Source organism: Paroedura picta, chromosome 11, assembly GCF_049243985.1.
Source record: "Paroedura picta isolate Pp20150507F chromosome 11, Ppicta_v3.0, whole genome shotgun sequence".
NCBI classification, from domain to species: Eukaryota; Metazoa; Chordata; class Lepidosauria; order Squamata; family Gekkonidae; genus Paroedura; species Paroedura picta.
The window spans coordinates 519,401-542,030 of record NC_135379.1 but is presented as its reverse complement, the minus strand read 5'-3'; the positions used below and the strand labels follow the sequence as shown (position 1 = coordinate 542,030).

At 55.8% G+C, this 22,630-nt stretch overlaps 1 protein-coding gene across 7 annotated transcripts; it reads left to right on the top strand.

Moving 5' to 3' along the window:
* Positions 1-1,615: 1,615 nt before the first annotated feature.
* Positions 1,616-22,630, top strand: LOC143820920 (enkurin-like). Of its 7 annotated transcripts, none has more exons than XM_077304327.1 (7): positions 1,616-2,471; positions 3,793-4,017; positions 6,599-8,689; positions 10,181-10,967; positions 15,875-15,956; positions 16,710-16,858; positions 18,762-18,908. In XM_077304327.1, the coding sequence occupies exons 2-6, from the start codon at positions 3,918-3,920 to the stop codon at positions 16,761-16,763; spliced, it is 3,114 nt and encodes a 1,037-aa protein (XP_077160442.1). In that variant the 5' UTR covers positions 1,616-2,471; positions 3,793-3,917; the 3' UTR covers positions 16,764-16,858; positions 18,762-18,908. The 7 variants fall into 7 exon arrangements, with proteins under 7 accessions (XP_077160442.1, XP_077160443.1, XP_077160444.1 ...); XM_077304329.1 differs by lacking the exons at positions 6,599-8,689; positions 10,181-10,967 and adding exons at positions 20,946-21,092; positions 22,103-22,630 and having other exon boundaries at positions 1,624-2,471; positions 18,762-18,988; XM_077304333.1 differs by lacking the exons at positions 1,616-2,471; positions 3,793-4,017; positions 6,599-8,689 and adding exons at positions 20,946-21,092; positions 22,103-22,630 and having other exon boundaries at positions 10,860-10,967; positions 18,762-18,988.

The following is a 22,630-nucleotide window of genomic DNA, read 5'->3' as shown; positions in this document are numbered from 1 at the left end:
TGGTGGAGAACGGGCCTGCTTTTCACTACCCAAAGGACACACATCTTCCTTCCCTCTCCTCACAAGAGACACCCAGTGAGGTAGGTGGGGCTGAGAAAGCTCTGAGAGGACTGCTGTGTGCAAACAGCTCTAAGAGAACTGGGACTGGCCCAAAGTCCCCCAGTTGGCTGCATGTGGAAGAGGAGGAGTGGGGAAGCAAACCCAACTCTGCAGACTAGAGGTGGCTGCTCCCTAACAAGTCGTCTCTGCTTCCCGGTTTCCGTGCTGCATTTCCCCCTCTTCACTGTTGCCAAAGTCTGGAAGAGATTCCCACTTATTGGTTAAATTCAATTGTTTTTGCAGTTGCCATTCTGGCTGCTGAGGATAACTAACCATCAAAATCTGGGAGTGGCTCCAGACCCTTCATTGACAGCGGAGGCCCAAGGCCTGCCGCACTCTCCCAGCCTGAGCTAGCTGGACTAGATTTCTGCACCTCGCTCTATGCAGGGCTGCCCTTGAGACTGCTCCAGAAGCTCCAACTGGTTCAAACGCGGCTGCACGAGTCCTGACAGGGACTCATTCTGGAGCACACGTAACACCAGTGCTTGCTTAGCTGCACTGGTGCCTGAATCCGGTTCCAGGTGCTGGCCTAAACCTTTCAAGCCTCCCCCCTCATAATCCCCTAAAGGTGCTGAGATGGGTCACTACGTCTGCTTAGGGCTCTTGGGGTCGCAGTGGACCCATCGCCCGTCTGCTGCAGCAGGGGTGAAAAAGTGGGGCTCTGTGTTGGGGGGTTAGGAAAAGGCCAGTCTTGTAATGCCCCTGGGGATCACTTGTTTCAGCCTGATTTGGGAACAGTTCTGCTCTTGGTACCTCCATGAGGGCATTACAGAGCAGGGCCCCCAACGTGGTGGTGGTGGGGGGGGGTTGGAGCCCCTTCTCTATGAGGAAAGGCTGGAGAGTCTGCTGGGAAAAGAGACTGGGGGTGCAGACATGAGAGAGGCTTTTAAAATTATGCAGCCTGATCCACCAGGTCTCTTCAGGCGTTCTTAAAAGCACCAGCCGCACTCCTGGGCCATGACAGCTGTAGCCTTGGCAGCTAAACAGAACCTCCATTTCCAGAGGCAGTGTACCTCCGGGAGGACCAACAAGCAGGGAGAAAGGGCCAGAGGTACCTGGCTCTGGCTCATAGCTCCTGGGAGTCAGTGCTGTGTTCTACTTCTCTGACCTATTTGGGCTCTCTAACAAATCCAGTTTCTATTGTCGGTAAATAAGTAAAGATCTTTCACTAAAGAGTTCAGCGTTCTCACCGAGCTTCCATAGAAAGAAAGAAAGGCCGGAGCCAGAAGCGCCCCTCCCCACCCGCATGGAGCTCTACCTGTTTCTCAAGGTGAAGGTAGAAAGGTAACCGCGCACAGCGTGAATGATCGAATCCAGCAGGAGCCCGAGGGGCGGGAGCGCAACGCACCCCCCCCCCCACATACACACACACGAATGATGAATTCAGCATCTCTTCGTGGTTGTGGACAGTTTGGCCACCTTTGGGCCCCCTGCTTGCAGTCCCTCCCACGGCTGCTAGGTGTCACTGAGACACCCGCTTATTTGTGGTTGCTTGATTCCCCCCCCCCACCCCGCTTGCTTCCAGCCGAGGCCGGGGGGCCGGGGGTGGACCGTGGAGTCCGGGGCTGCCGGCGGCTCTCCTTCTAGGACTAGGCATGAAACGGTGAACCAGCAAAGCATCAACAGAGCTCAAAGTATCCGATTATTTATTGGGCGCTCGTAAAATGTGTCCGAGTCCCGCAGCCCTTCGGGCCCAACAAGGATTGGGGGGGGGGGGGCGCTCTTCCGCACCCAGCGGACTGAGGAGCGTCGGGGCTTGTCGTAGTGCGGGAGAGGGCTGAAGGCCGGACGCCTCCGGAGCACCCGGACCTCCCGCGGACAGGCGCGCAGACTTCTTCCGCAGACTTCTTCCATCTAGGCCAGCCCCATGCTCAGGGCGGGACCTCCAAGTGCTGGGCCCCCCGCCGCGAGCTCCTGGGGAAGGAGGGCACGGAAGTGAGCGATGGCTTGGTGGTGACACGAACTGTCAGTGTTGAAAGCTCCCTTCCTGTTTAGCAGCAATGCTTTTTTTTTGGGGGGGGGTGGAGGCTGACCGCTCCCGCAGCGCGTTCCCGGAAAGGCCAGGCAGCTGCCCCCCCCTCCCCCGGAGCAGGACCGGCGTCGAGCGCGCGCGGGAGGGGAGCCGGGCGGAGCCGGTGGCGTGCCCCTCCGCCCTCCGCCCTCCGCCCTCCGCCCTCCGCCCTCCGCCCTCGCCGGAGCCCCGCCAGCTAGCTAGCCAGCCAGCCCGGCCGGCGGGGGCGGATTGCACCCACGTGGCCCTCGCCCAGTCCCGCCCCATCGGGGAAGCGCCAAGGGCTCGGCGGACGCGGCATCCCCGCCGGCCAGTCCCACCCGGGATCGCTCCGCACCACACCGCCGGCGCCTTTGGCCAGGTGAGACTCCCGCCCCGGGGAGGGGAGGGGAGGGAATCCGCGTCTCACGGCAGGAGGGTGGATTATGGTCGCCTTGGTGATCAGAGTTTCAGGGCATTCAGCAGCCCGCTCGGGACTTCAGAGAAGCTGTTTCATGGCAGAAAAGAAAACAGATCGGGACCCACTGGAAGGGGTGGCTGAGTTGCAAGTTATTATAACACTCCGGCCATGGAACCCCTGGGGCTTAACAGAGATATTGAGTTTTCATAGAATCCTAGAGGTGGCAGGGGCCAGACTGACCATCTAGTCCAGGGGTAGTCAAACTGCGGCCCTCCAGATGTCCATGGACTACAATTCCCATGAGCCCCTGCCAGCATTCGCTGGATTGTAGTCCATGGACATCTGGAGGGCCGCAGTTTGACTACCCCTGATCTAGTCCAACCCTCCACTCAGTGCAGGATCAGCCTACACTTGCTAACCAATAGCTTCAGGCAAATGCTAGTGTTGGTCTGAAGAAGCAGAGCCAAGTTTGAGTCCAGTGGCATTCTTCACCCCATCCAAGTTCCATTCAAAAGATTATACCCAGAATACAACTTTGTTGGCCTTAAAGGTGCCACAGGACTCTAGCTCTGATCTACACACGCTGGAGTTATTCCGTTCTCGCATCTGCCTGTAAACTCTTTCACGTGGTAGGCTGATGTGCTGCTATTCACAGGCCTTACCAGTTGCCTTAATTCAATGTTAGTTACATTACTCACACATCTTGACTCCAGCGAGCCCTTCCTGGCTAACTAGCCCCACACACCAACATACAATGGCTTGTGACTTCTGTTCCAGTGTCCCTGAAGGAGTGTGGATGCACACACAGGTTTCTGCCCACAGTTGAACTCTGCGGGTCTTCCAGGTGCTTTTTCATCCCTGGCTTCAGCCTGCTTTGCCTAATGAGATCAGGGTCCTCTGGGATGTAAAGAATTCTGTGAGGCCTGCAAGACAGAGCTGCTCCGCCAGCCTGTGGATGAGGCCAGGAAATCAACCACTCCAAATTGTTGTCCTCCCTGCCTGGAAACAGAGTGCCCCCTTGAAGTAATCTGCCTGGACCCTGAACAAGTCCGTGTCCCCCCCCCTCAAGACATTTAACTATAAGGAAGAAATAGCTTTAAACCTAATTTAATTGTTTTTGGAATTTTAATATTTATTTGATTTTATTGCTATACTTGATCTGAATGCAATGTTTGAATTTAGCCTTGAGCCTCCAAAGAGGGCAGGCTATAAGATTAACGTCATTGATCATCTTCTTCTTCCTCCTCTTCCTCTTCCTCCTCCTCCTCCTCCTCTTTCTCAGCTCTGGCTGCAGCCCCACGGCTGAGATAACCTGCAGGTGGACGGGCATCTTCCACAGGCTGCCTCGTACCCATCTGGGGGACGTTGCCTGTCTCCCCCAGGCAAAACGGCTCTCCTGGTGAGGCCATGGCCTTCCCAGTCGCTCCGGACAATGAACTGCCAGCCCTGGGCCGCCCACTCCACCTGGGGATGCTCTACGATCGGCGTTGCGACACCTTCGTACCAGGTACGTCCAGACTCTGCAGGCATCTCTCTCTCAAGGTATCTCCCTGCACAGAATCTGGCCTGATTTCTCTGCACTCCTCTCAGCAGACGCAAGCACATCCCATCTGGCTGCAGGTCTTGTTCTTGCTCGGGTACCCTGATGGAAACCTTGGCTCACCCTGGAACCCCTCTGGTCTGGCAAGGAAATGTTCTCCGAAAAGAAAACGCTCACCGTTTTATTGGCAGCAGCTGACCAAAGAACTACTCTGTAGTGAAGTTTCTGTGCTCTTCAATTAAAATATGAGTGGAGATAATGTCCACCACCTAATCTACTCATGTTCTAACCTTTTAACTGTAGATATCTTCAGACAAGTGATTCATAGAGAGGATTTCTGTATTAGTCCATTTGATATTGGTGTTTTTATCTGTCTTGCCTGCTTACCTGCAGCCAGCTGGGTGATCTTGGGCAAGTCCAGTTCTCTCAGAGCTCTCTCAGCCCTACCTACCTCGCAAGGTGCCTGTGGTGGGGAGAGGAAGGGAAAGAGGAAGCCATTTTGAGATTCCGTAGGGTATCTACTTCCCCTCAATTGGATTGTGTGTGAACTTACACAAGCTACCTGCCCACTGCACACCCAGCAATTAATGTAACAGCAGCTCACAGATAATGGCCAGATCTGTCACACCTTCTGACTAGCAGCCCAAGCCTGTTCCCAACGCTCTCCCACCGCCCATTCTAGAGGCTCTTTCTAGTTTCACAACCACCATTGCCGGCACAAATCTGTTCCACTTCCCCATCGTCTCCTTCCTGGTCGCGTCCTCGGGAGGGGGGGGGGGGAGAGGCACTGCTCCGCTGTCTTCTCTGGCTGCAGGTCCTCTGTCCTCCGTCACGTGAGTTGGAAGAGAGTGAGGACCTGGCTCAGAGAGGGCGGCGGTTTCCCAAGCAGGAAAGGTCACAAGTATTCAGGTGGGGTGGCCCCTGCAGAGTCTTAGGCAGTTATTGACACAGGTAATAAGGAAACCGTTCCCTCGTTGCTTTGAGCCCGAGAGGTCGGGAAGAGCAGCTTGCTCTGGCACCAGAACAAGCAAGGATGGTAATTTATTGATAGGTTATACAAAGCCCAAGAAATAATAAGGAAGCTCTACCGGGATGCAGAGCTCAAAGGGGACAGGTTATCCTGAGTTAATAATCCTTCCTTGTGCACTTTTATGGCTTTACTAGATTCAAAGCCCATTCCTAAGAACGGGCTTTGAAGGCCCGCCCCTGCCGCCACCATGGCTGGCCAGCAAACCTGGCGTTGTGGCTTCCCCGCTGATGCCGTGGCTTCTGCGGGGCCCTCCGAGCACGCACGCCGCCTCTGAGGTGGTGGTCTTGTTCAGTGGTCCCAGGGGAAGCCATCCCCGCCCCCCTCCCGCCGATGCTGCGGCTTCCCCTGGGCCCTCCGAGCAGCAGGGGAAGCCATCCCCAGCCCACCCCCCAGCAATGTCGCGGCTCACCCCCAGCAATGTCGCGGCCCACCCCCCAGTAATGCCGTGACCCACCCCCCAGTAATGCCTCAGCCCACCCCCCAGCAATGCCGCGGCTTCCCCAGGGCCCGCCAAGCACACCCTCCGCCTCTGCGAGGTTTCAGGTGTGCTCGGCAGGCCCCAGGGAAACCATCCCCGGCCCTCCTCCCTGGCGGGGAGCCCAGCAACCAGACTGACTTCCTACTCACGGCGGTAGGTGCGGCTTCTGGGCATAGCTCTGGCTTGTGCTGGTGAGGGCCCAATCGGAAGGTGCTTCGCACCTCCCGATTGGCCCCTCCCCTGGACCAGTCCTGCCCACTCTCCGCCCACTAAGGGCCTAGCCTTTTATATAAACAGCAAATGCTGTTTACAGATTGCATTGTTCTGTTAATTTTCTACCCCAGCTATTTTGCAAAGCGTACTATAATGTTTTGGGCGGGAAGGCAGCAGGGGATATTCTGATTTTGTCAGATCTCAGGAGCCAAGCTGGGTCAGCCCAGGTTGGCACTTGCTTGAGAGACCCTCCTCCAGGGAGACTGCGGAAGAAGGCAAATGACCTCTGCTTCTCCTCTCCAGAAAGCCCCTTGCTGGGGTCACAAAAGTGGGCTGCCACTTGGCTCTCTCTCCCCCCCTCCCTGACTTGTGATATCTCTTCTCCTGCTCTGACTGTATTGCTCATTGTTGTGGTTGCCTTGAGTGTTTAAGCAAGAAAGCCAGGCTGCAGGGGAAGTAAAAATTTTTAAACTGCTCGGGAAGGAGGAATGTGAGCAAACAGAGAACAGCTTTGAAGAGACAGGTCGAGGGAAGGCCAAGAAGAGGCAGTCTAGCGCTGTACCCGCCTTTTGCAGTCTGTCCAGGGCAAGGTCAGTGGAAGAGGGCAGTGGGAGAGATTCCAGCCCCATGGAATCCGGCTGTGTGTGTTTGGGGGTCTCCCGGGGCCATCCCCCAGGCTCCGGCAGGGCTCACCTCCACTTCAGGCACCCATTTATTGAGCCCTCTCTCCCTGTGGGTTCTGCTTGCAAGGGGGCTCCCTCAATGCAAGTGTTTTTGCCACCCAAGTCCATTAATTACTGATGGTGAATTTCTGGGGACTTTTGCAGGAGTGACTCTTTGGGATCTGGAGACTTTGCAGAGCCACCTCCACAGGACGCCGCAGCCCAGGACAGAATTCCAAGTCCTTGCTTCGGACAACTACGACCAGTTGGCCTCTGCTCTCCATGTCACGTTGCCCCTGAGGGCTAGCCTGTTAGGGGGCCGTGTGGACCTGAACGGATCTGCCAGATGCTTGAAGGACACCAAGAAATCCGAAAACCAAGTCCGGGTTGTCCTGCACGCCTCCATCACCACCCGGTTTGAGGAGTTGACCATGACCCATTTGAGGCCCCAGAACGTGGCCCACCCAGGGGTCTTTGACCAGGGTGAGGCCACCCACGTGGTCACCGCAGTGCTGTACGGTGCCCAGGCCTTCTTTGTGTTTGACCGAGAAGTGGCTTCGGCAGAGAACAAGGACAATATCGAGAGGGAGTTGAGATCCAGGCTGCAGAGCTTCTGCAACAGGGTGCATGCCGGAGGGGAAACCACGGGCGGACCACAGAAAGATAAAACCAGCACGGAAAGTTTCAAGTGCACATTTTATGGAGATGTGACTCTAGACAGCAACCCAATTACAGATCCTGATGCTATGAGGATTTATGCTGATCTCCCCAAGCTTTTGGGGGAAAAGGGAGAACGGGCCGTTCCTGTCAAGGTCTGGCTTTATCCGCTGGCCAAACTGGACCGCAGAGCAGCTCAGTTGGTCCGGGAGATCAGTGCCGACCTTGTCACGAGGGTCCAAAGCGCCGTTGAGCAGCTGAGCGACTGTGAAGGGCAGTGCCGAGACCTGCTGGACGCCTGGGATTTGAGCCTCCCTCCGTTGTGCCTGAAAGTCCGGCGTTTCCAAGACCTGTGTCAGCGGTACAGAGACACTTTCCAAGAGAGGGTGGCACATCTCCTGCCTTCCATCCGAGGGGGCGGGCAGGAGGAAGGGGCGCTGAGGGACCTTCTGGCTGGGAAAGAGCTATCGCCATTCCGTCCAAAATGGCTTTCTGAATTTCTAGGCAAAAAGAGTGCAGAGATGGACTGTGTTAAGCTCTTCTGCACCCGCCTGAGGGGCATAGATGTTATCCCTTCAGAAGGCAAACTCAAAGAACTGCTGCTGGACCACCAGCTCAGGTATGTCGTGTCCCTCACATTTACGTCCTTGCAAAAGGAGGAGCCGTATCTCTTAGATCTGGAAGAATGGATCCAAAAAACCTCTGATCCATCATCCGCTTTCCCAGGAGGATATGAGAAACAGATACCCAAGCAGTGGTTTGAGGAAGAAGCGGTCACTGGAAAAGCGCGAAAACGGATCAAGTCATTTGTAAACTTTGCCAGGCTTAATAAAGAAAAGCCCACGATCCGGTTCATCATCTCCTGTGTTCCAGACGTGGACAATCCTGGCATTTCCCTTTACTTGTACAAAGAAGGACAGCTGATCAGCCGGGACTTTGAGCCCCCCTTAAAACCCCTTCCCCCCGTGTTGGGCGAGATCCGGCATGACAGCGTGCAGCTCCAGCAGGCAGCCTCGGACGGGAGAGCTTCGATGGCCAGCTGTGTTGTGGAGTACAAGATCTTGGGGCAGGAGGGCTGGGCGCGGCTGGGCACGGCCAAGGGAAAGGTGAGAGACCTCCTGGTGAGAGACCTCCTCCCAAACACCAGTTACGAATTCCGCTGTGCCCTCCGGAGCAAACCAGACATTGGAGAGAGCAGCAGTGAGAGCAAAGTTGTCAAGACGCTTCCCACCAGCCCCCCCGGAAGGCCTCAAAGCACCGTTGTCACCTCTTCTGCTGTCCGTTTGACCTGGAAAAGGCCCAGCATCATTGGAGAGGGAGTGGCTGTACAGGAGTACCAGGTGAAGTATGTGGAGGAGGCCGCAGAGGGCTGCCAGAGTGGGAAGGGCGGCCAGATCCGTGTGACAGCAGGGGGAAGCAGCCAGTGCTGTCGAGTGACCGGGCTGAAGTCGGAGACGCCTTACAGGTTCTGTGTGGTGGCCGTGGCCTCAGACGGGGCGGAAAGTGCCCCCAGCGAGGAGGCCCGCATTGCCACTCTCAGCAAAGGAGACCACTCCTGCGAACGCCCCACTTCTCCAAGGCCGGGAGCCGCCAGTCCGGGTAAGTCTGCCCTCCGTTCACTCTGGGTCCCTCCCCACTGGCACAAGGAGAGGGCCGTGGCCGTGGGCCTCAGACCTCCTCCACCGCACAGGTGTCGGCCAGGCCAGATGCCCAGCACGGGTCCTTCAGGCAGAGCAGGAGGGAGGGCTGTGACCAATGCGGGGAGGGGGGGGGGTCAGCACGGTGGATTCACACGCTTGGAGCTCAGAGGGCAGCAGCCCAGGATGAAACTGACTGTGTCCTGAGTCGCCAAGGCCTCTGCAAACGACCCCCTCAGGGCCACAGAGCTGCAGGTCAGTCTCCAGCCCACAGCTTGTTGAGCTGCCGGGTTTCCCCTGGTGAGGAGCCCAGGCGCTGAGGGCAGCTCAGGATCCCACCAGGCCTTCTGAATGAGGAGGGGAGGCAGACTCCGTGCCCCCCGGAAATGCCTAGGAGGAAGGGGCATTTCTTCTATTCCGGGGGGGTGGGGGTCGCCATGCTTGAGGGCAGGGCTGCCTTCGAGACCAATCAGCTTTGGTGAGCGGTGGGCAGCTGTGCTAGTCTGAAGCAGCAGAACAAAGTCTGACTCCAGTCGGCCCCTGGAAGACCAACTAAGTTTTATTCAAAGGATGAGCTTTCATGTGCAAGTGCTCCTCCTCAGAGATCAGGCAAAAGAAGTGTGTGTCTCAGCCTCACCCACCCCACAGGGTGTCTGTTGTGGGGAGAGGAAAGGGAAGGCGACTGTAAGCCGCTTTGAGCCTCCTTCGGGTAGGGAAAAGCGGCATATAAGAACCAACTCTTCTTCTTCAGGAATCTCAGCCTCACCCACCTCACAGGGTGTCTGTTGTGGGGAGAGGAATGGGAAGGCGACTGTAAGCCGCTTTGAGCCTCCTTCGGGTAGGGAAAAGTGGCATATAAGAACCAACTCTTCTTCTTCTTCTGAGTGTGGGTGTGGGCGCGCGCATGCGCATGAAAGCTTATACCCCGGGGTTGGTCTTGAAGGCTCCTGGCAGGACTCTGATTCTGTCCTGAGGGAAAGAAGAGCCATATTCTTTTGGGAGAAGGAGACCTGCAGCCGTCTCACAGCAAGGTTGTGCATGATTGGGGGGGGGGGTGAGAGGAGAATTGGCCTTGACGGGTGGGAAGTTGTTTGGATCTGCAGACCCAGGGCACTGCTGGTTCCCATCTTATCCGGAGGGCCGAAGGCCATGAGAGCAATCCTGGAGGAGACCAGCTGGGCTGGGCCCTTCCAAGCAGAAAGATTAAAGAGCACAAGGGGGAAGAAAGAGAAGCCTGGGCAATCAAACACTGGCGGGAAATCCAGGGCAGCCTTTAGGCCAGACGGATCCAAAGGAGGTGACTCTTGGCTGGGTTGGGTCACGGCCATTCCTGCCCTTGCAGCCACAGTCCGAAAGGTGACCAGTGCTGGCCTTTGGGTAGCAAGAGGCTCAGGGGTGGCAGCCTCAGCCAGCGCCCTGCCCTCTCTCTGACCTTTTCTTCTATACTCCCCAGGGAAAGGGCGAGAATTGGAGCTGCGGATCATGCTTGTCGGAAGGAGTGGACGTGGGAAAAGTGCTGTCAGAAACGCCATCTTGGGCTGGGAGGAGTTCAAGCCCGTGCCAGGGGAAAACATGGCAGCTGGCAGGTGCCAAAGAGGGCAGGGGAGCTGGAATGGCCAGAAGGTCTCTTTGACTGACACGGCAGACGCTTTTGATTCGGACATCTGCAGCCCAGGCTCTCTGGCGGAAATCCTGCGCTGCATTGACCTCTCCAGGCCTGGCCCTCATGCTCTGGTGCTGGTGACCGCGGCATGCTCTTTCACGGCAGAAGACCAGGCAGCCGCACGGCGAGTCCTGGCTGTGTTCGGGGCGGGCTGCACTCGCCACATGATTCTCCTGTTCACCCAGCAAGCGGACTCCGGGGGGCGCTCTGCGGAAGGGGGCTTGTTCCAGCCAGCTAATGAGGCCCTCCAGGAGCTGATTGAGAAATGCGGATATCGCGTCTGCACTTTCGGCCCCAGTGCAGCCAGGGAAGAGCAGGAGCTGCAGGTCTCCAGGCTGATGGGGCAGCTCCACCGACTGGTGGACAAGAACAGAGGGGAGCCCTATGCCGGTGCCCTGTATGCGGGCGCCCGCTTGACGGAATCAGAGCTCCGGTGCCTCCTAGCTCCAAACGGGCGAGCCCAGAGGAAAGTGTTGTCTGAGTTGAAGCTGCCGCAGCCGCCGGTGGTGGCTTCCTGTGTCGTGGCCGGCGTGGTGTCCGTCATTTACTGCTTTTACTTTCTCTCTAGGGTCATTCAGTAGGTTCCCCAATTTGTCTTGGCTTCTGAGTTTTTTTCTTCTTAGTCTCACGTTTGTTCCCATCCAGGCAATGCTCTCAGCACCAGCCCATCTTCAGACCTCCTGCCGGGACTTCTTCCACACAAAGAAGGGCCTCTAGCACTCTAGGGGAGCTTTTTTGTGGCCTTTGTGTTTCACTCGTTGCATCAGCCTCACCCCCCCCACCCCCCCGTCTGCTGGGGCCTGTACTGGTTTTGCCAGGATCACCACATGCAAACGGAGAAAGGAAATCTCTTGCTATTTGGGGTTATTCTCAGGACTGGAGGTGTGTGTTTGTGCACAGCTAGTAAGTTGCGTTGCAGAGTGATGTGCTGATTTTGAAAGCATGCTGACTTTGAGTGTAAAGCGCTGACTTCGTCTCCGTCACCATTTTCCTCCTGCGTTTTCCTGGCTAACTTCTCTCATCTGGTACTTCAGCCTCTCCTCCCATTTCACAAGGCGTGGCTCCCCTCACTTGGGAGCTACATCACAACAGCCAGCTGGGCTCCCCTCACCTTGACTCCTCTTATCTCCCTACTGTATAGCAGCAAAGCCAGAACTTACTGACAGCTAGTTTTAAATGTAGTCTTAAATTTTAAACAAATTTATTGTTTTTACTCTGCAAAGGAATTGTAAGATGGTGAGTCCAAGAGGAGCTGTACATAAATTCAATAATAAAATAAAAAAATAATGTCCAATCTCAGAAGCTAAGCAGGGTCCACCTGGCCTGTATTTGGACGAGAGGCCACCCAGGCTGGCTGTGCTGAGGCCGGCCATGGCACGCCACCTCTGAACGTTTCCTGCCTGGAACACGCGGCCACAAGGTCTCCTCCTCCTCCACCCTCGCCATGCCCACTGTGACACGGCAGCCAACTTCCACGGCCAGGTTGTTTCCGTGCCTTCTCTCCATGCAGCCTGCTCGAGGGGACTTACAAAGACAAGCCTCGTCAGAACACAAGGCAGGCCAGAAAAATGAGATTTCTACTCCTGCAGGCTGCGATAAACAGCCTGGAAGGTGCGGCTCCATGAAATTAGTCGCGTCCCACAGCGTTTCACACCCTTGCTGCAAACTCTCTAATGCTACAGAGAGGCGTGTGGCCAAAGTGCAGGAGAGAGCAGCGGGGCCTTGGGAGGTTGGAGGCCGAGCCCTGAGAGGGGAGGCTGAATGGTCCTTTGGGATGGTCCGTCTGAAGAAGAGAAGGCTGGGGGTGGAGGGAATGACACGGTTGCTGCCTCGAGGGCAGGGAGCTCCTGAGCATTTCCTTTTTTGCTTTCCTTGCTCAGCCTGTCGCCGAGTCAGATCCCTTCTACCTGTGCGATGTTTCAGAATTCTGTGCCTTCCCTCCGTGCTGTTAACCAGAACGTTGCTTTTCCCTCCGGGCTCTCACTTGTCCTCCTGCCACCTTCCCCAGTGGGGTCCTTCAGCACCTGGACTTCTGTCAAGACGCCTCAGCTGTTCGCTACTCGTGTGCCTCGGACTGCATGACACCCACCTTCGTACCCAGCGACCCCCTCCCCAGACACTTCCGGGCACACCACGGGCACCTCCTCATCTGTCCCAGGATGCCCCCTTCCCTCTGCCGCCTCCACCCCCCTCTGCTGTCCGAAGGGCTTCTCCTCCCAGGTGCCTCTGCCTTTCCTGGGCAACGTTTTTTCTAACGCTCTCCTAAAAAACTAGTCCTATTTAGGACGGCATTTCAGTAATTAGGTTTTTCTTGTCACTTGCTGTCTCAAGCTGTGATTTTAAATTGTGGGTTTTTAATGTATTTTAATTATTGCTGTGCAGGAGGACACTCATCATGCTTGTGGACATTTGTCTGTCTCCAAAGAGACAATGAGGGCACAGGCTCTTTCTGGTGACTGACAATCAGCTGAGGACAACGTCTGCCCAGGGGGAGCCCACCGTACAAAGCCCCAGTGGCCGTCAGAGGATACTTTTAAGCAGCCAATGGGTTTTGCCCGCTGCATGGAAGCCATGGCTGTCCGGGATCAGGTTTCCTCCCTTGAGGCCCGGCCATTCACCCCCGCACCACCACAGGGGCAAACGAATAGCCTCCTGTGACCCCCTTTCCTTTCCCTTCCGACTTCTCCCCCCACACCATTCAGGACCCCAGCATAATAGACAGCCACTCAGTGGTCAACCACCCATTTATTTCTATGAGAGCCTTGACCCTTTGGGACACAACCTCCTGGCCGGCCTGATCCCAGGCCCCACCAGACGGCAGCCCACCCCCCTCCCCATTACGTATGTGAGCTGATGAGGTGGGGGGATTAAGCCCTCCTTCCCTTTACACACTATACAGCTATGGAGTTCCTTGACAGCCCACAGTCAACAGGGATGCTCCAAGGGGACCAACTTTTATTTACAATTTTAAACACTGCTGGAGTAATTGAGGTTCACACAGGCCTGAAATCTTGGTGCAAATGCACAAAACCCAAAATAGCAAAAGTTGCAATAATCCAAAGTAAGTCAGGCAAGACAATTCCGGACAAAGTGCAAAACAAGGAAATCAAAACACAGCCAAGGGGCTGAAACCGTGATCTTTACCCTCCCTCCCAGGGCTGGAGAAGAAGTTTTATTACTTTGCATTCCCATACGTTTACAGTATCCATCATTGATTGGTACATGCACAGATGTGCTGCTCGGATAGGTCGATAGAACTCTCACTCTGGCATCAGGGGTGGGTCTCAGAACAACACTTCCACAATCATCCCCATGGGAATTGTCCTTGGATGGGCCCATCCTTGACCTTCAGTTGGTAACAATCACAACAGGAAGGACTTAGCAACTCACGGGCGTCTTTGTATTCCTGCTCCCGGATTCCAGGGGGTTCTGCCTCTGCTTGTTCACAACGGCCTGACCTTTGGGTTGCTCTTTAGTATCTTTGGCCAGCCTGGGCCAGAATACCTGCTGATTACGATTCATCTTAACAACTATACAAAGCAGTGACAATTCATAGTATTCTTACTGACTATGGAAATAATCCCACACCTTCTACAGGGCTAGCTTTTCTCAAGCCTCTTCTCTCGGGCCTCTCGGTTCTGGATCCCGCACGCTCTTCATCTTTGCAGTCTGTCTTTCCCCAAGCCGGCCTCCAACCCCGTCTCCCTCACCCCGGCCCCCCAACCCCTAACTGTCAGCCCCCATCGACATTCCGACAGCTCTCACTGGCCCGCTTTGAGGGAGGCGGAACAAGACCGCTCCTTTCTCCTGGGGCTCAAGGTAGGTTGCAGAACAGGAACTCACACCTTGATCTTGAAGAGGATCCCGGCTCATCAATGTTCGCGTAAAAGATGCTTTGGCGAGCCAGACGCAAAGTGTGGACCTGAACTTCAGTGGCCATTAGTCAAGGTGGCAGCCAAACCACTGGATCAAAACCACTGAAACTGGATTGCCCATTGATGGATTCAGGTTGCCCTCGGATTAGTGCGCATGAGGATGTGAGATCCTACACACTGGCCAGCAGATTGACCTTCCAGCTTTGGCACATCTTCGCAGGCTCCAGATCTGTACCTGGGGACAATTCATGGTGCTGATCCTCATCCTCAAAGCCCTATATGGTTTAGAACCAAGGTCCCAGGGAGACGCACCTGTCCCCTTTGGCTGCCATCTTCTGCCAATGGGTGTTGTTTGCAGTCCCCTTGGGGGACCCCCCCCCCATGCTTTCGCTGTTGTCTCTCAGTTGCCGAAGGCTTTCACGGCCAGGGTCAACCAGCTGTGGTGGTTGTTCCAGGCAAGGTGGTCCGGCACACAGGTCCACGCAGCCCAGCAGGCCCACATCCACCGGCTGTTTCTCAGCGTTGTATGTACCTTCGCTCTGGTTGTTTTAATTATGTGTTTCTTGTTTGGTTTTAATGACCTTTAAGATTAGGCACTTTGGTTTCCCCATGAAGGCATAAAGGCAGGGTAACAATTTTCTAAAATAAATGATAGTTAATAAATATGTATTGCCTTAAAGAGGACCAAAAATGATGAAGGGTTTTGTTGGGGGAGGGGGAATGGTGTGGGTCTGCTCCTGCAAGTCTCATGGCCATCTTGGGCAGGGGTAGTCAAACTGCGGCCCACCAGATGTCCGTGGACTACAATTCCCATGAGCCCCTGCCAGTGAACGCTGGCAGGGGAACATGGGAATTGTAGTACATGGACATGTGGAGGGCCGCAGTTTGACTACCCCTGCTCTTGGGAGATCCTTGAAGGCAAAGATGCAGATGAGATAGAGGCCCCTCCCTGTGGGAGGAGTTCTGGTAAGCCAGTGGGTGGGGCCTCTGCATACCCCCCCAGGAGCCCCTCCTCTCTCCCTTCGGGATCCCAACTGCCAAGAGCAGCTGGCAAAGGGGCGACTCTCAGTGGATCAGCCCTGTCTGTTTCTCCCCTCTGGTTTGTGGGGTCAGGGATTGAGCCCCAGAAGGGAAGGCTGGGGGCTACGAGGGAATGTGCCCCCTCCCCAGGACCACAGCAACATTTGGGGTTTCCTGATCTTGGGAGGGGCTGGGTCTCAGCAGAAGGTCCCTGGTTCCAGCCCTGGCCCCACGTGGGAGGGGAGGGGAGGGGAGGGGAGGGGAAGAGCCTCTCTCTGCCCCCTGACCGCCTGCAAAGGGGCCAGGACTGGCTGTGATGGGCGGAGGGGGCCTGAGCAGGAGGCAGGTTCACCTGAGGGACAGCCCACCTCCCGCAAGCAGAGGGGGTGGAAAAGAGGCTAGTCAGGCACAGGGCAGCAGTTGTTTGACTGGGCTTTTTTGGGGGGGGGTGTATTGAGGGTGGCGGCAGGGCCTTCTTATCTGGGTTCTGGGCGGGGGGTCGCTTTGACTTAGGTCGCAGTGGGTGGCGTTACCTTTGCCAGGTAGCACTAGATTTCTTTATTTACCCCACCTCTCATCCTGATTCAAGGTCCATCTGGGAAGATGAGTGTGGAAGAGAACATTTACAATCTTCTGCCTGTGGAAGAAGAAAAGTCCTTCTTCCCACCCAGGTATGGAGCTCCTGTGCAGACAATCCAATGACATTTTGTCTCTGATCTGTTTATTCTTATATCCATCCATATATCAGAAGAGCCCTGCTGGGTCAGAGCAGGGAGGGTCCCTCCAGTCCAGCCTCCCGTCTCACCCAGGGGCCAGCCAGTTCCTCTGCAGGGCCAGCCACAGGGCAGGGAGGCCGAGGCCTTCCCCTGAGAAGACCCTCAGAAGAGCCCTGCTGGGTCAGGCCAGGGAGGGTCCCTCTTGTCCAACCTCCCGTCTCACCCAGGGGCCAGCCATTTCCTCTGCAGGGCCAGCCACAGGGCAGAGAGGACGAGGCCTTCCCCTGAGAAGACCCTCAGAAGAGCCCTGCTGGGCCAGACCAGGGAGGGTCCCTCCAGTCCAGCAACCTGTCTCACCCAGGGGCCAGCCAGTTCCTCTGCAGGGCCAGCCACAGGGCAGAGTGGCCAAGGCCTTCATAAGGACATCAGGAGGGCCCTGCTGGGTCAGGCCAAGAAGAGTCCACCTAGTCCAGCCTCCCGTCTTCCCAGGACAAGTCCCATACTCTGCTTACTCTGCTGTGCCAGCTCTCCCTTGAACCGCCCTATTAGGGACGACGGGTTTGACGGAAGAGACCTCTGCCTCCCCATCTTTGCTTGCCCCTCCTACTGCCAGACCTCCATGGGGCTGAAGGTCCCAGGGCCTGGAGGAAAAGACCAGAGCCACTTTCTGCCTTCTCGTTGTGTTTCCGTGTCTTTCTTGCATTCCAGGTACATCTCCAGGTTCAGGTCCTCTGTGAGGAGGGAAGCACGAGCACAGATTAAGGCGCCTTGCAAGACCATGGGTGTGCCGAAACTCCAAGTCCCCACCCCAAAAGACTTTCTGCAGAAATATTCAAAGACACCAAAGCTGCTGAAGCGTAGGTTTTCATGCAGCATTTGCCCCTTCCCGATCACACATGTATGGTTGCCGACAGTTAATAGTTAATTATGTGTTTAAATTAATGATTAATTGATGTTTTTTTTTAATTAATTGTTTTATTGTAACGTGCTGGAAACTGTCCCAAGCCAGCTATGCTGGGAGGGGCGGCCCAAAAAATCAGAAAATAAATAAATAAATGGAGCCATGTAGGGCCTGGAGATCTTTTGGCATTCTAGCTGATCCCCAGAGATCACTTCCCTGAAAGGCCATGGCCATTTCAGAGGGCAGACACCATGTCCTTAAATCCCTGCTGAGTCCTCTTTCCTCCTGGATCCCCCCTCCCCAAGTGCTGGTATTTTGGGAGGGGGGAAAGCTTCCCTCTGAACTTTGCCTGCCCCAGGCCTGCTTTGATAAACCTCTGTCCTCCCCCACCATGACTGCGGTTCCTCGGTGCTGACAGGCCCAGAGGCCTTGGCCTTCCTTCCCAGGACAGGTGCTCCAGCTGGCCTTGCACTCCCCTCTCCTCGTTCCTCCTCCGGGTCTTTTCTCATGGGCAGAAAGCAGGATGGGTCACGGCACACCACCGCCTTATCCAAGGGCGGCACAAGATTATGCCAGAAAAGCAGACCCGCTGAGGATGGACCCGGGCGGTGGTTTATATGAGGGACAAAGTCTTTCCTACTAGGCTGCCTTGTTCTCTTTCTTCACGCCACCCCCACAATCCCAGCCCAGTGGCCTCGTCCTGTTTCACTACTAGGGATCTTTGCAGTCAGAATCAGGCATCTTGCAGTCGGTTTACTGATTAATCAAGGTTCCTCGTTTTGCAATCTCTCTAGTGGCTGGCTGAAAGGCTTTTTGTCATACTAGTTGTCATGCCCCCCTGCCGGGCCATGCTTTCCAGAAGGTCCCTCAGGCCAAGCACTATAAAACCATAAATCCTTCCCTGGTTCCTGGACTTCTCTGCATTCCACTGAAGTTCCCAGCAGGGCTCCGGCCACTGTCTCGTCCTATGGCCTTGTCTGGCCGGTGGAGACGAAACAGAAATGTAACTGTTCGGATCAAAGCTGGACCATCTGGCCTGGGCTGGGAAACTTGGCACCTCTCGGTATCTCTTGCTCTCCCGCCTAATCCCAAAGCCCCCCCGCCCCTATGCGGTACTCCTGTAAGAACCACCAAAAGCCTATTCTACCTTTGTATCTGCCAAGACCTTTGCTCAGTGGGTCTGGCACGCTGGTGTGCTTTGCACCGTCTGTTTAATAAAGCTGTCTTCTGGATTTACTACTACCCTGGAATCCGAGACTACTCTTTATCACGGACCTTCCTAGCAGCGCTGAGCCTGATCCCTGACACTAGTATTGTCCAACCTGTAGGATGTTGCCCATAATTATTATCCAGATACCCCTCTTTCATTTTGCTTGCCTCATGGTCAGCGGGGAGCGAACCGCTCTCTGCGGCACCCCACAGATCAGGGCACACTGCTAGGAGGCTGCCTTCCCCAGCGTCACCTCCTGTCCCCAGACTCAGCAGATGAATTGCAGCCGTTTAAGGGCTGTACCTTGAACTCCCCCATGGCAAGAAGGCGTTGGGCTAAAGCCACACACGGTGGACTGTGTCAGAGGCTGCAGCCATTCGTTCATTTAAGAGGTTTCTCTCCCATCTCCAGATTCAGAGTCAATGGATGACTAAACTTCAGCTAAGTGCAAGGCCACCAGATTAGATCGCAGTAAAACTAGCATGAAGATGCCTCTTGGGCTGTGGCCTGGGCAGGCCCCGGGAGATCACTGGGCACGTGAAGGCTTGGGGACAGGCAGGAGTTTGGCAAGCCACTCCCTGTTGTTTTTGTGTTTTCTTACCAAGAAACCTGCATTTTAAAAATTGCTTCATGGCTTAATTTTAAACAGGGAAACAAGCTCAAGGCAGTAAGAGAACCCTGAAGCCAGCTGTGCCGCTACGAACCGAGCACCCCATCATGGGCCTGCAAAGCAAGGCAAATTTCATCGCTGCAAATGCTGCTCAAGCCATCCTGCAGGTGGCCAAGAAGCCGCTCCACGCCTGTGTTGACGTGCGGAACGGGGACAAATTCCTCATCGACAGTTCAGGACTTGTTCAGAAGTACCTCAAGAAAAAGGTAGGTTTGGCTGTGGGCTGGCAGTGGGAGAACGAATGGCAGCCCCACCCGGGACGGAGGGAGAAAGAATGAGAGGCTGGAAGGTGTCTTGCCCCCCTCCTGTGGAAGGGGAAGCCTTGCTCTGATAGATTCTTTCAGGAGTTTGGGAGTTGCATTAGACCCTGCTGTAAAAATACAGGTGTGTCGTGAGGAAAAAACACCTATCAGTCCTGGATGAAAAGATTTCCTCCCAATTGAGATGGGACCCTTCTGGTCAGTCAGCTAAGCCTCCCACCTCTTGCCCTCTTGCCACAACACCCATCACTGTGTCAGCTTGCCCTGGTCACTATGGCCCGGCAGCTTTTATTAATGTGTGGACTGAGGATGAGAGATAGAGATATAGAGATATACAGCCTGCTTGTGGATTATTGTGTTGACAGACACAGGCTGGACTGGAGGGACCCTCCCTGGCCTGACCCAGCAGGGCTCTTCTGAGGTCCTTATCAGGGGAAGGCCTCGGCCTCTCTGCCCTGTGGCTGGCCCTGCAGAGGAACTGGCTGGCCCCTGGGTGAGACGGGAGGCTGGACTGGAGGGACCCTCCCTGGCCTGACCCAGCAGGGCTCTTCTGAGGGTCTTCTCAGGGGAAGGCCTCGGCCTCTCTGCCCTGTGGCTGGCCCTGCAGAGGGACTGGCTGGCCCTTCTGTGAGATGGGAGGCTGGACTGGAGGGACCCTCCCTGGCCTGACCCAGCAGGGCTCTTCTGAGGGTCTTCTCAGGGGAAGGCCTCGGCCTCTCTGCCCTGTGGCTGGCCCTGCAGAGGAACTGGCTGGCCCCTGGGTGAGACGAGAGGCTGGACTGGAGGGACCCTCCCTGGCCTGACCCAGCAGGGCTCTTCTGAGGGTCTTATCAGGGGAAGGCCTCGGCCTCTCTGCCCTGTGGCTGGCCCTGCAGAGGAACTGGCTGGCCCCTGGGTGAGACGGGAGGCTGGACTGGATGGACCCTCCCTGGCCTGGCCCAGCAGGGCTCTTCTGAGGGTCTTCTCAGGGGAAGGCCTCGGCCTCTCTGCCCTGTGGCTGGCCCTGCAGAGGGACTGGCTGGCCCCTGGGTGAGACGGGAGGCTGGACTGGAGAGACCCTCCCTGGCCTGACCCAGCAGGGCTCTTCTGAGGGTCTTCTCAGGGGAAGGCCTCGGCCTCTCTGCCCTGTGGCTGGCCCTGCAGAGGGACTGGCTGGCCCCTGGGTGAGACGGGAGGCTGGACTGGAGGGACCCTCCCTGGCCTGACCCAGCAGGGCTCTTCTGAGGGTCTTCTCAGGGGAAGGCCTCGGCCTCCCTGCCCTGTGGCTGGCCCTGCAGAGGAACTGGCTGGCCCCTGGGGGAGACGGGAGGCTGGACTGGAGGGACCCTCCCTGGCCTGACCCAGCAGGGCTCTTCTGAGGGTCTTCTCAGGGGAAGGCCTCGGCCTCTCTGCCCTGTGGCTGGCCCTGCAGAGGAACTGGCTGGCCCCTGGGTGAGACGGGAGGCTGGACTGGAGGGACCCTCCCTGGCCTGACCCAGCAGGGCTCTTCTGAGGGTCTTCTCAGGGGAAGGCCTCGGCCTCTCTGCCCTGTGGCTGGCCCTGCAGAGGAACTGGCTGGCCCCTGGGTGAGACGGGAGGCTGGACTGGAGGGACCCTCCCTGGCCCCTCCCTGGCCCCCCTCGTGTTTGCCCTGAGCTCCTTGAAGCAAGCTGGGGGGTGGGGGGAGGGGGAAGGCTCAAATAACCCCAAACACAGCAGATAATAAAACAGGGTTGGGTCCCATTTGCAACTGGTTAATTTTTGGGGGGGGGGGGAAATGATAGTTGAAGGTATTTATTAACCCCCACCCCCAAGTCTGTATCTTCATGCCATTGGAGTTGCATGCCTCTGGGGAGCAGGAGCATTTTTCATGGGGTGCATTAATGTAAAAACTGTGAACGTGCATGGGGTTCTTTTCTTCCAGGATTTTGGTGCCGTGCCCAGATACCTTATGAAACGAAACAAGGAAGCAGAGGTGGCCAAGGAAAAGTCTGACAACTGCATGAGAGAAACTCTCAGGCAAAAGTGCCCCCAACGGGTTTCCAAAAAGGAGAGGGAGGATCTACTAGAGGTACCAGTGGATTGAAATAACTTGGTACCGAGCCCAAATGATAAACTGTCATCTCCTGTTGGGAGTTTCTCTACAAGCTGCACATTCAGGAAGGGAAGTTGGCACAGGATGGGACTCTAAACCAGCGAGGATGAGGCAGGGCTCTCCTCCGGCTTCAGACCTCTTGCAGTGGCCGTTTGTTATGAAAACTGCGGTTCGTTTCTTACCAGAAACACATATGAAGCAAGCAGGGGAATAAAAATGTGTTTAGAATATAAGAATCTGGATAAAGTTCACGAGGCAAAAGGGTGGCCATTATTTGTGCAAGACAAATGTGGATGGATTTATAGACCCGCTTGCATCTTCACTGACAGTGGCAGCAACCTGTGCAGCAACCATGAATCTGACAGAAAAGTCTTGCCAGTTTGGTGTCGTGGTTAGGAGCACGGACTTCTAATCTGGCGAGCTGGGTTTGATTCCGCACTCCTCCACATGCAGCCAGCTGGGTGACCCTGGGCTCGCCATGGCACTGATAAAGCTGTTCTGACTGAGCAGGAATATCAGGGCTCTCTCAGCCTTTGCTTTAGGATGCTTTGGGCTGATCCTGCGTTGAGCAGGGGGTTGGACTAGATGGCCTGTATGGCCCCTTCCAACTCTATGATTCTATGATTCTTCTTCGGTAATCTCAGGGCTCTCTCAGCCTCCCCTCCCTCACAGGGTGACTGTTGTGGGGAGAGGAAAGGGAAGGTGAATGTAAGCTGCTTTGAGTCTCCTTCGGGTAGAGAAAAGCGGCATATAAGAACCAACTCTTCTTCTTCTTCTTCAGTAATCTCAGGGTTTTCTGAGCCTCACCTCCCTCAGAGGGTGTCTGCTGTGGGGAGAGGAAAAGTGGGGTCTGAAAACGAACTCTTCTTCTTCTCTTCCTCCTCCTTCATCTGACCTCACCCCTGTGGGAAGGGAACATGCCCAGCACTGCTGCCTGCTGCATAGGAGCTGACTTACCTCTTTCTTCTTCCATGCCGCCTGTCCAGGGCCTCAAGAACAATTGGGAAGAGATCAACCAGGCGTTCCAGAGCATGTCTGTGGCCGTGGACACGATTCCCAGGAAACTCCACCGGGAGAAGCTGGAGCTGCAGATGAAGGCGCTGGAGCATGACATCAGCATCCTGGAGAAGCACCCCGTGATCTACATTGCAAACAGATAGGGATGCGGGGCCCACCCTGTCCTGCTGCAGCCACAGAGGGAGGGAGGCTGCTCTGGGGGTCTCTCCCTGGAGGCTCGGGGCTGGCAATGGCTTGTGCTTTGCCCAAGTTGACGAAGGGAATGACCTTCCTCACAGAAAAGAAAAGCTATAATTCATTCTGCAGTACAAGGCATCACATTGGCTCATGAAATCCTGGACATGATCCTGTGTGATCTGCTTTGTTCATGATCGGGCCTTCTCCCAATCCAGGGCACCCCCGATCAGGGAGACCCCCCCCCCCCGCATCTCCCTTACCCAAGTTGCATACTTTTCAAGTAAATATTGTCCCCCCCCCAATAAATCTGACTTGCATTA

Bases quoted from the DNA above. Each gene is read 5' to 3' on its own strand.
- LOC143820920 (XM_077304327.1), top strand. From the start codon at position 3,918: ATGGCCTTCCCAGTCGCTCCGGACAATGAACTGCCAGCCCTGGGCCGC. The intron at 8,690-10,180 runs GTAAGTCTGCCC...TATACTCCCCAG, and splicing joins GCCGGGAGCCGCCAGTCCGG to GGAAAGGGCGAGAATTGGAG. The intron at 10,968-15,874 runs GTAGGTTCCCCA...TCCTGATTCAAG, and splicing joins TTTCTCTCTAGGGTCATTCA to GTCCATCTGGGAAGATGAGT.